A 10,930-nucleotide genomic window follows, 5' to 3' on the forward strand; every position below is an offset into this window, starting at 1 on the left:
ATTGTATTTCTAGATGGCACCTACAAATTAACCAACAATGACATGACAATGATGATTTTCTTAGTCGAAGATGGGAACGGTCGAGGACAAGTGGTTGGAATTGGTTTATTGGCTACTGAAGAACGTAATTTGCTAGAGTGGATGATAAATGCCTTTAAAAAAGACAATGAAGACTCGTGTAACAACATTAAGGCCTTTATGACCGACAAGGATTTGACGGAACGAGATGTTTTAAAAGAAATATTCCCTGATATTGCAACATATATATGTATCTTTCATAGTCTAAAGACATTTAAAAAAGTGGTCAATAGCCTAAACATGAATCTTGGTAGTGATGAAAAACTGGAAACGCTAACAATTTTGGAGCATCTTGTCTACGCTGCATCAGAAGAACAGTATGATAAATTGTATCTTGAATTAAATCTAACTGCCTCTCTAGAATTTATGGATTATTATAATAGGAACTGGCACAATATTAAAGAAGATTGGTGTATATACAGTTTAATGAAACATAATTTAGGCAATACTACGAATAATCGGCTTGAATCTATAAATGCAAAACTTAAGCTGGTACTTAAAAAAAACTCACCACTGATCATTACAATAAAGGATTTTTTCGAGTGGTACAATAGTCATAAAACCGAAGGCTATATAAGAAATGCTCGGCAATTTTTGAGAAAGCAAAATCTTCGATTTCCTGCTAACAGTGCTGAACAAAAATATGTGGAAGCTTTAACAAAACATGGCTATAAAATAGTTTTAGCAGAAATTGAATCCAGCATTGAAATGGTTTGTTCTAGAGTTGATGAAACTTCAAAAATTTGTCAATTCGACAACTTAGAATCATCAATCACCACATGTCAATGTAAAATAAAAATATCCCACAAATTACCTTGCCGACACATATTTGCAGTAAGACGCCATTTTGGATTGGACTTATTTGACAATTGCTTATATGACCCCCGTTGGAATAAACAGAAGTTAATCGATCAAGAAGTAACTTTATCCTCCATGTCTAATAACATTAAAACCGACAAAGCGCCATTCTCTGTTAAAGTAAACACAATAAAAAAAAAAAAAGTTCAAACTGTTAGCGAAAAAAGAAAAATAGTACTAGCAAAAACTTCAAAACTCGTCAATATTATCAGCCTGTCATGTGGCTCTGATTTCGACAGAAAGGTAAAAGTGATTGACGACTTAATTTTACACTTTTCAAATAATTCAAGAGTGAAGATAGTCACAGATGAAGACGATAAGCATCTAGAAAGTAGCTTGCAGAATTTGTCTATCGAAGAAAATACCAATAATGATGTCATCGAGTCTACCGAAAATACTCCAAATTTAAGAAAAATAAAAACACCCGCTAAAATTAAAATAAGTGGACGGCCGAGTGGATTTTTAAAAACTACAAGGACTTTCAAGAAAAATGCTTAATGTTATGATTGTGAGATAGGAGAAGGAATCGTTAAAAAAAATGTATAATTAATTGTTAATCATAAATAAATAATTTTTATAATTTAAATAATATATAAAATATAGGGTAAATGCACCAATTATTGACCGATTAAGGTTATTTTTTGTCCTGAACTATAAAAAAACTACTAACTTATTAACTACAATTAATAATGAATTTTATTAAAGTTAAATACTTAATTGACAATAATTAACAACTATTTATAATAAAAATTAACAAAATTATATTAATTTTGTTATTTAAAAGTTGAATTACTAAAATCACCAATTATTGACCGATAGAAGCCAATAAATGACCGACAGTTCTTCAATAAATTGATCGGTGAAATAAATAAGTGATTCTGTAAGCTACATATATGTAATTAAATTTATTCAGTACTTTTAAAGTATTAACTACATCTTTATCAGACATTGCACTTCAAGCTAAACTTAGAATATAATTTTAAATGGTACTTTTTTATAGAATAATATAAATAATAGTAATAATTACCATTAAATCACATTTCTTTACATTACAAATAATCACAAATCTATTTTGATGACGATAATTCTTCTGATTCACTTGAGATTTTTTGATTCTTCTTTTTCTTTTATTCAATTAAAGCTTTTTTACCTAGCTTGCAACTTTTTTTTTTTTATTGCTCAGAAATTTTTTCTTCTAATAATTTTTTCCTTAATAACCGTTCTTTTTTGTCTTTTGCTTTCTTAAGTTTTTCTTGCTCAATCAATTCTTTTTTAATCATGCGTTCTTGTTTCCTTTTTACTTTGTCAATTTTTTCTCGCTCAAGTTTTTCATTTTTATTAGACGTTCAGCTTGCTTCTTAAGTTGTAATTCTTTTTCTTCAATTTCTAATAGCATTTTTATCATTTCTAATTCTCGATATTGACTTGAAGTAATAGCGTAAATAGCTTCTTGCTTTTTTTTTAAAGTTAGTTTTCTCAACGCGAGGGAAACTTAAATGCTTTTTCCATATCTCATTTTGGTCAACGTTTTTAGCTTTTATATTAGTAGTCATTGAATTTGCATTTTGATAACAAGCCTCCTCAATAGCTATCAGTTCTAAAGTAGATATTTTTAAAAGATATTTTTTATAATTTGGCGCAATTTTTGATAAAAATTTGAAATTACAAAAAATTTATCATTAAATATCTCTGAAAATATTGATTTTAGCGACTTGGCACTCAGGACCTTTTTTGTAGGAAATTGAATTTTCTACAAGTTTGTTGTTCACATTTTTTCTGTAGCTCTTGTCATTCACGAGATAAATGCGAGAAAACGCGAATTTCATGGAAAAAATCAAGTTTAAAGGCCTGTACTACCTCGCCAGTTCGAGTTACGGCTTGGCCACAATGGACGCTTTTGTAGAGCATTTAATTCTGGAAAAAAACCCGTCCATGGTCGAAGCGATGCTGGAAAATGCCACTGAGCTGCAGAAATTTACAGATAAAAAATCAGAGTTTCTGTGTTTTTTTAATGGGAAATCTTTACACGCCTTGATTGAGGACTTAATATTAATATTAAGGGCCTAAACTTTCAGGGATTTTTTTTTCTTTAGGTATTTGCAACAAAATTTCACGATAAGACCGAAAAAAAAAAATAGTTGAAAAAAAAAACCCTAATATATATATATATATATATATATATATATATATATATATATATATATATATATATATATATATATATATATATATATATATATATATATTAGGCTGATTCAAAAAAATCGACTATTTTTTTTTTCTTAAATTTAACGAAAATATTGTTGGAAATGATAAAAAAAATCCTGTAAAAGCCACAGCCCTTAATATTAATATTTAAGGGTCTCGCACTACAAATTTCTATTTCCTATCTAAATAACACAGGCAAAATTTTTTACAAACTTTAGAATTTTATAACTTTCGAGTGGCTTGCTAGACGGCTAAGATTATAGCTTATTCTTGTAGAGAATTTGACGCTCTACAAAAAAGGTCTCTTGTAAATTTTCGATTATTCTACTCTTTTAAAAGATATTCGAAGTCAAAGATAAGGTAAAGGGCCCTATTATGAGACAGTGTCCATATTTATGATACAGGACTGAATTATGCGATAAATAAAAAAAAAAGATCGAGTTAACTTGAATATAAAAATTATAATAAATCGGTATTTAACTAAGTTTCTAAGATGATCCTTTAATTTTATGATTAATTTAATAGATATAATTAAAAAAATATTTGAAATTGCTTGGCTTAAAATTTGCGCTCTTACAGACCTTTAAAAGGAGTGAAACAGCGACGAGTATCCAATTTTGTAGCCTGGTAAAAAACATTGTTTTTGTGACTTTTATTCACGTGTTACATATTAATTGAAAGCTAAAGAGTTGTAAATTGAGTGAGTATAAGTATTTTTAAGTTATTTTTAACAAAAGTATTTAATTTTTGGGTGTCTCATAATACGTACAGTTATTTGCTTGCATGTACGGTTTTATGAGACACTTTATTAGGTGTCTCGCGCAACATGGACATATGATTTTGTTTATAGTCCCAGTTAGTGAGACAGTGAGTTTTAACAGTCATAAATATAAGTAGTAATTAATAATTTATAAAAAAAACGGTGTGTATGTATAACTGAGAACCTAATTATTGTATAAAAACTCAATTTAATATTTCTTAGTAAGTATGTCACATTTATTAGTGAAAAATTATGAATCTAACCTAAAACTCTGACAGCATGCTGATGTACAAAATTCATTTTTTAATTATTTCAAGTACTTAAATTTTATAATTAACTTGTATAATATTCGAAACATTACTATAAATATTGATTTTTCTTATATTTCAGATTATATAACAACAAATACTTATAAAAATTTTTTTTAAAATATGGCTAAAAAATCAACACAATCGAAGTTGAAAAAGAAAATAAATCCTGCAAAAAAATATGTAGTAACGTCTGAGAATGTAATTAAAAATTCAAAAAAAAAGAAAATGTCAACGATTGAATTACAGTACAGAAAATGTTGAAAAAGCTTTAAAAGCTATAAAAGATACCGGAATGTCTTTAAGAAAGGCCGCTGTTGCCTTTGGTGTACCGGTTGTAACTTTGGGGAGAAAGAAAAATTTAGATCCAGGAGAAACCAAAAGTAAAACTGGCCCAGGCATAGTTTTGAGTGATGATGAAGAAAAACAGATTGTTACATGGATATTACATCGAGTAGAGATTGGAGTGCCTGTTACCAAAAGTGAGTTATTGGACAATATCCAAAAGTATGTCAAAAAATTAAAAAAAACACCATTCAAAGACGATCGTCCTAGTCGACACTGGTACGAAAACTTTAGAAGAAGGCACCCCGAATTGTCAATTCGAAAACCCCAAAAATTGAGTATGACTCGAGCAGCAGTAACGCAAGAAGATCTTCAAGATTGGTTTGCAAACAACAAAATATATTTAGAGAAAAAGATTTATTGAGTATTCTTCCGAGTCGAATATTTAATTGTGAGGAAAGTAGCATTAGTTGTGTCCTGATGCTGAGAGTGTGTTGGTAGCAAAGGGGACTCGTGCGGTTTACAAAGTTGTTGACGGTGGTAAGGAAGCTTTAACAGTATTATTTATGTACAGAGCTGATGGTATTCATGGTCCTCCGATGCTCTTGTACTCTTATAAGAGAACTGTACTAAAAAAAATAATTGAGAATACTCCAAATGGTTGGGGGATTGGAATTTCGGACAACGGCTGGATGACAACCGAAACCTTTTATGAATATATAACAAACGTATTCTATCCTTGGCTAGTCAAAGAAAATACGGAGTTTCCAGTAATAGTTTACATGGATAACCATTCAACCCATCTTAACTTGCCATTAGTAAATTTTTGTCGAGATAAAAAGATCGAATTGATTATGTTGCCGCCAAATTCCACCCATATTATGCAACCACTGGATATATCGTTTTTTTGCTCGACGGGCAGAAAGCGTCAACTTTCGGCCCGCTGCGCTAAATGAAGTTGCCACTTTCTGCCTTCGTCGAGCAAAAAAATAGCATACACTCCTCGGGAAGTAAATAAGAAAGCCTCAGATCACATGTTTGTTGACCTCGGCTTCGACTCGGCCAACAATTACATGTGATCTGAGACATTTCTTACTTTACTTCCCGCGGTGTGTAATATACTATTTCCATCCATTTAAGGAATCGTGGAGAAAATGTGTACCTAAGTGGAAAAATGAGCAGAGTGAGACATCAGTAACCAAAGAAAATTTTCCTCTTGTTCTTCAGTATACTCTGGATAATATGCCTAATGCTGAGAACGTGGTTCAGAGTGGTTTTCGAGGATCAGGGCTCTATCCATTTGACTCTAAAGTGGTAGATTACAATGTTTTAAATAAGGGGAAGAAATCAAAACAAAAATTTGAAAATAATGACATTTTTAAGGCCAATGAAGTTACAGAAGAACAAAGATTTTTACATGAGTTTGAAAAAAATTTACAAGAGGAACTACTTTTGGATTTTTATGCGGCAGCGAGTAGTGGATCATGGACGGGTGATGTGGAGAAGAAAGCTTTGTTTGATTATTGATTACAAATTTACAAAAATTCAACGGGTATTTAAAACAAATAATTACATTAACTTATTTTACAATTATCAACTTTAAGTATAATCGAACTATTTTTTACTTCATTTACAATGAAGTAATTTACTTCATTTATTTTTACTATTGATTTTTTGAAATTTTATACGTACAACTTTTTTTAGAATTTTATATATTCGAAATCAATTTTTAAGCTAACATAAATTTAATCTATTTTACGTTTGTACTAATATTAACACCTTTTTTTTTTTGTAGAATATCTGTTTGAATAATTTGACATAAATTCTCTTTAGTATATACATATAATCATTTCAATAATAGGTGAAACTCCAAGAAAGAAACCAATTATCTTGAGCAATGAGGTTTTACATGATCCCAAAATCCTTGATATTCTTAAATATAGGTCGCGTTCTAGTCAAGAAAACAATGTTGAAGATGTTGATCCAGGAATCAATCCCTTAATAAATAATAGAGCAACTTATAATGAAGAATATGAAACAAATTTCAAAGCAGAGAGTTGCGATACAAGATGGCAATCTGTCATTATTTTCGATAATCAGACGAGTATGAATAGCGACGAAAATGGTGTTGGGGCAATCAATGATACTTATGACATTGTATGCGATCTGCCAGTTCAGATAATTGATCAAGAATCATTAGTTAGCACTAATCCCATGCCAGACACACTTAGCAAACATTCTCCGATCGCTGCAAATTCAGGAGTTGCTTCTGATAACAATTTACTATTACAAAATCAAAGTGATCCTATTGACGTACAATCACTCCTTATAGACAAATGTTCATATAACCAGGATTATCAGCAAGGTACATACATTTCAAAATAATACATTTCACGTATTATTTTGATTTTATTAATAAAAATCATAAACTTTCAGGACTTGAAAATAATCAAGAAAACATTTGTAAATCAATCGATCGACAAAGTTCAAGCGTGAAAAAAATTCTCCAAAAGCAGACAAAAAGGTAATGTGAAATTTTTTTTTAGATTATAATTATGTATCAAAAAGGTATTTAATAAAATTTTCGCGATTTTTAGTTTTAGATAATTCGCCTAAAAAGCCATTCAAAGAAATATTTACATTACCTGTCGAATATTTACCGAAAAAAAAAAGGTGTAGAGTTGAAAAGTCGGGTAAATCAAAATTACCTTCTGTTGGAACATCTGACGAATGGTATCAGTCTGAATTGGAAAAAGAAAAATTAAGAAACAGCAGCAAGATAAAAACTAAAACGGAAAGAATTACAAGACGAAAAAAAAAAAAGCTCCAGGAAAAAGTAAAGGAAATTCAGAAAAAATTAAAAGAAGAGAAATAAATTATTTATTATGTGACTATTGAATTGTTATTTTGTAACAATTTATCTAATTTCTTTGATAATTGTGAAAAATGATCTCATATTAATAAAAAAAAAAAAAAATCATATAGATATCGCTTTACTTATTTTTCAGCTGTCTCATAAATAGGGACCTCTTTCATGAGACATTGGGGTCATATGTCTTAAAACTGTCTCATAAAAGGGGTCATAAAGGTTGTTAGAAAAAATGGTTTATTTTTATTTATTTGTTAGATAAAATTGAGTTTAAATATATAATAGCTGTCTAATAATGACAGAGAAATGATATAATACCATCCAAATGGTATTTTTCTCTTAAATACTTTTCTAAGCAGTGAGAATGTCCCACCTACCTTAGAATCTGTCTCATAATAGGGCCCTTTACCTTAAACCTAGAAAAAAATAAAGGTTTTTTTCTACTTTTTAGTTGATCTACCAGACTTTTTATAAAATTTTGCTTTTAGCGATATTCTTGGCTCAAGCGATATTCTTGGCTCAAGAATTTTTTTCTTAGGCCTAAAATTTTTTTCTTGGTTCAAGATAATATCGGTCTTCAAACATTCTTAGTTCAAGAATTTTTTTCTTGGTTTAAGTAAACCTTTTTTTCTGTGTATATATGTTAACATACATACGGAAATATATGTAACCTCTATATTTCGATATATTTGAAATATATATTGGCATCTATTAGAAAATATTTGATAACATATATCTGAAAATATATTTAACATATTTTTTTTTTGCGCACATATATATTGTATATGTCACATCTATCTTACATCTATTTTTCACATACATATTCTTCCGTGCGGGTATAGGAGCTATAGCTCAGAAATTTAAAATTCTCATTGGAAACACCCACCCCGCCATCCTTATTAATGATAAGTTATCATAAAATCTGTTCATAGATAATTTATACATCACATATAGAAGATTCCTACTAAATTTGAAGCATGTAGGAGCTATTGTTTAAAAACGAATTTTCATTCTTAACGCCCCCGCAACACCCCTTGTTGGTGGAATTTCGTAAAATCCGTTCTTAGCTGGACTCTACTCGGCGAAAGAAACACACACACACACACACACACATACACACACACACACACACACATATATATATATATATATATATATATATATATATATATATATATATATATATATATATATATATATATATATATATATATATATAAATACATAAACAAACTTTTAAGTCAATTGTATTTTTCGGTACAACTCGACAAAATAAAACATTTTGTCACAAAATTTTCCTTAAATTCCGACATGAGACCGGCTACAATAATAGCTAGATTTATAAATAAATCTACTTAAAAATTATGTAATTTATTTACAAACCAATGTTGAAATATTTTTATTAGTATCAATTATTATTCTCGATTAACTATTTTTTTTACGAAGTGATTACTACTATAAATTATTATTAGTAAGCAATTAATATTATTATTATTATTATTATTATTTTTCTTATAATTATTAATTATTACGATGAAATCATAAGAATTAAAGTAAATAAATATTTTAAATTAATTCTAACAAAATATTTAAAATTAGTGACTTGTTGGAGTTTTCAATAAACGACCCGTGCGCATGCGCAAACAGGACCGCCAATTCCGTCAAATATGGCAGCACGGGTACGGTCAGATTTCAGAGCAAGCGGTAATTTACCCGTGCGCATGCGCGAAGAAACCACAAAAATGACCATTTACCCCGTGCCACCGTGCCACCGTGCCCCGTGCTGCCCCGTGCCATCGGGCGAATATTCACGCTCTATTGGTATTTGATCAGTTATTGGTTATTTTTATCTAAAAAAAAACTGAATTACTAAAATTGTCAGCTATTTACATGACTTTTATATGAAAATTTAAATAAAAACTATTTTCCAACAATATTTAATATTTAAAACAATAACTGAATTCAAAAATAACTTACTGTATATAGTTGTTTCTATATCTAATGGTTCTTGTGTACAATTATTATTTTTTTGATTGTTTTTCACATGTCCTTTCATGTCCAAAAAAAAAACCTTCATTAAAAAAAAGTGGAGTATACAAATTATAAAAAATTACTAGAAAAATTAATTAACAATCTCCATGAAATTATATTCACCTTATCACCCGGCGTTGAATACATTATTCTGTAATAATTTAACATTTCCCAGCCATGCTACAGAGAGCTTAGAAATTCGATTGATTGATGAACTGTAATAAATTGTTCTATTAAAAAAAATATATAACAATGATTTATTGTCGATTAACTTAATTTTCATGAAAAATTCCACTCATAAAAAATTTAAGGAAAAAAATAAAATTGTAACGACAACGGACCATAGCAATTTCGTTATTTGCTCCATTTTCTTGTACAAAAATTGTGTGTTTTACATGTACTCCAAACTACTGTTATGACGCAAATCCATATATTTTAACTGAATTTGAAATAAAAAAAAGTCACAAGTAAATATAATATTAAGACCAATTTTTCACTTATATTTTATTACGAAAACCTATAAATCTCAAAATATTAAAATAAAATATTCAACAAATTAATCCACAACATTAAATATAATGAATATAAACGAGTCATCATGGTGACTGCAAGAAATGTACTCCAATTTTGTTCTGTCCGATATAGGATGTGCATTTACATTCGTGTGAGTTTACGCATGCGCCACAAAATAAAAAAATTAATCTAAAAAATTAATTAAAAATATAAAAACGATCGAACAAAGAATTAAATTCATCGAACAATTCATAAAAAAAAAATAATCTATCGATTAAAGTTATAAATATTAAAATTGGAAATACAAAGCGTTAGCTTACAACAAAAATTTATTTAATTTTTTATAAATAAACAATAATCGAACAAATAATAATTTTTAACGAACATTAAAGAACAAATGACGAACAATTGATTTGTTTATAACAAATTGATATTAAACAATTTGAGGTCGACAAGTTCAATGAGGTCAAAATTCTGATGTAAACTCAGAATCAGAACAAGTATCTGTTCCTGAGTAGGGAATGAGAAATAGAAACTCAATAGAACCAGCAGCACGTCAACTAGTAGTTTAATAATCATCAATACATCTTTACAAATATAATTTTACTATTATTATATTACTCCAAGAGATATTAGATACAGACAATGAGACATCTTATATCAAATGGAAGAGTGTATGAAAATATTAACACGTAGTTGCTGGTGATCTACAAGGAAATATGACTAAGAAAGGAGTGCTTCGTGTTAAGCACTCTACTGGTAAAAGTAAGGGTGAAGCGCCTTTCATAATTGAAGTCAGATCTGTCACTGGACAACAATAATTGAGCATTATACCCGATCTAGGTTATTATCTGGTCCTGGGGATGGACCTCACGACGAGATTACGGTGCAAAAAAAAAAACTGTAAAAGACAAAGAGCATTTGATTATTACCTGAATTGTCAGCTTCATGGTACAGGAATTAGATTTGCAACTACAGCAGGAATACGTAGCGGCAGTTTAGTGAGGGGGAGGCTGAGGT

The 10,930-nt window shown here is 29.3% G+C and overlaps 1 protein-coding gene and 1 long non-coding RNA gene across 2 annotated transcripts; one reads left to right on the forward strand and one right to left on the reverse strand.

Annotated features, from left to right (window-relative positions):
- The first annotated feature begins 6,164 nt into the window (after nucleotides 1-6,164).
- LOC141527320 (uncharacterized) lies at nucleotides 6,165-7,025 on the forward strand. Its single transcript, XM_074242741.1, has 2 exons — nucleotides 6,165-6,862; nucleotides 6,934-7,025. Exons 1-2 carry the CDS (start codon nucleotides 6,604-6,606, stop codon nucleotides 7,023-7,025), a joined length of 351 nt encoding a protein of 116 aa, XP_074098842.1. The 5' UTR covers nucleotides 6,165-6,603.
- A 2,317-nt stretch (nucleotides 7,026-9,342) lies between these two features.
- LOC141527499 (uncharacterized) lies at nucleotides 9,343-9,927 on the reverse strand. Its single transcript, XR_012479207.1, has 3 exons — nucleotides 9,739-9,927; nucleotides 9,521-9,612; nucleotides 9,343-9,437 (listed from the first exon to the last, which is right to left on the reverse strand). It is a non-coding gene; the product is annotated as an uncharacterized LOC141527499 (long non-coding RNA).
- Nucleotides 9,928-10,930: the final 1,003 nt, after the last annotated feature.

The sequence above is a fragment of the Cotesia typhae genome, unplaced genomic scaffold (assembly GCF_013202065.1).
Source record: "Cotesia typhae breed Kobodo isofemale line unplaced genomic scaffold, CoteBio_Ctyphae contig_4, whole genome shotgun sequence".
Taxonomy (NCBI): Eukaryota; Metazoa; Arthropoda; class Insecta; order Hymenoptera; family Braconidae; genus Cotesia; species Cotesia typhae.

Excerpts from the sequence above, each read along its gene's own strand:
- LOC141527320 (XM_074242741.1), top strand. The coding sequence starts at position 6,604 with ATGAATAGCGACGAAAATGGTGTTGGGGCAATCAATGATACTTATGAC. Across the intron at positions 6,863-6,933 it reads TAACCAGGATTATCAGCAAG|GACTTGAAAATAATCAAGAA; the intron begins GTACATACATTT and ends ATAAACTTTCAG.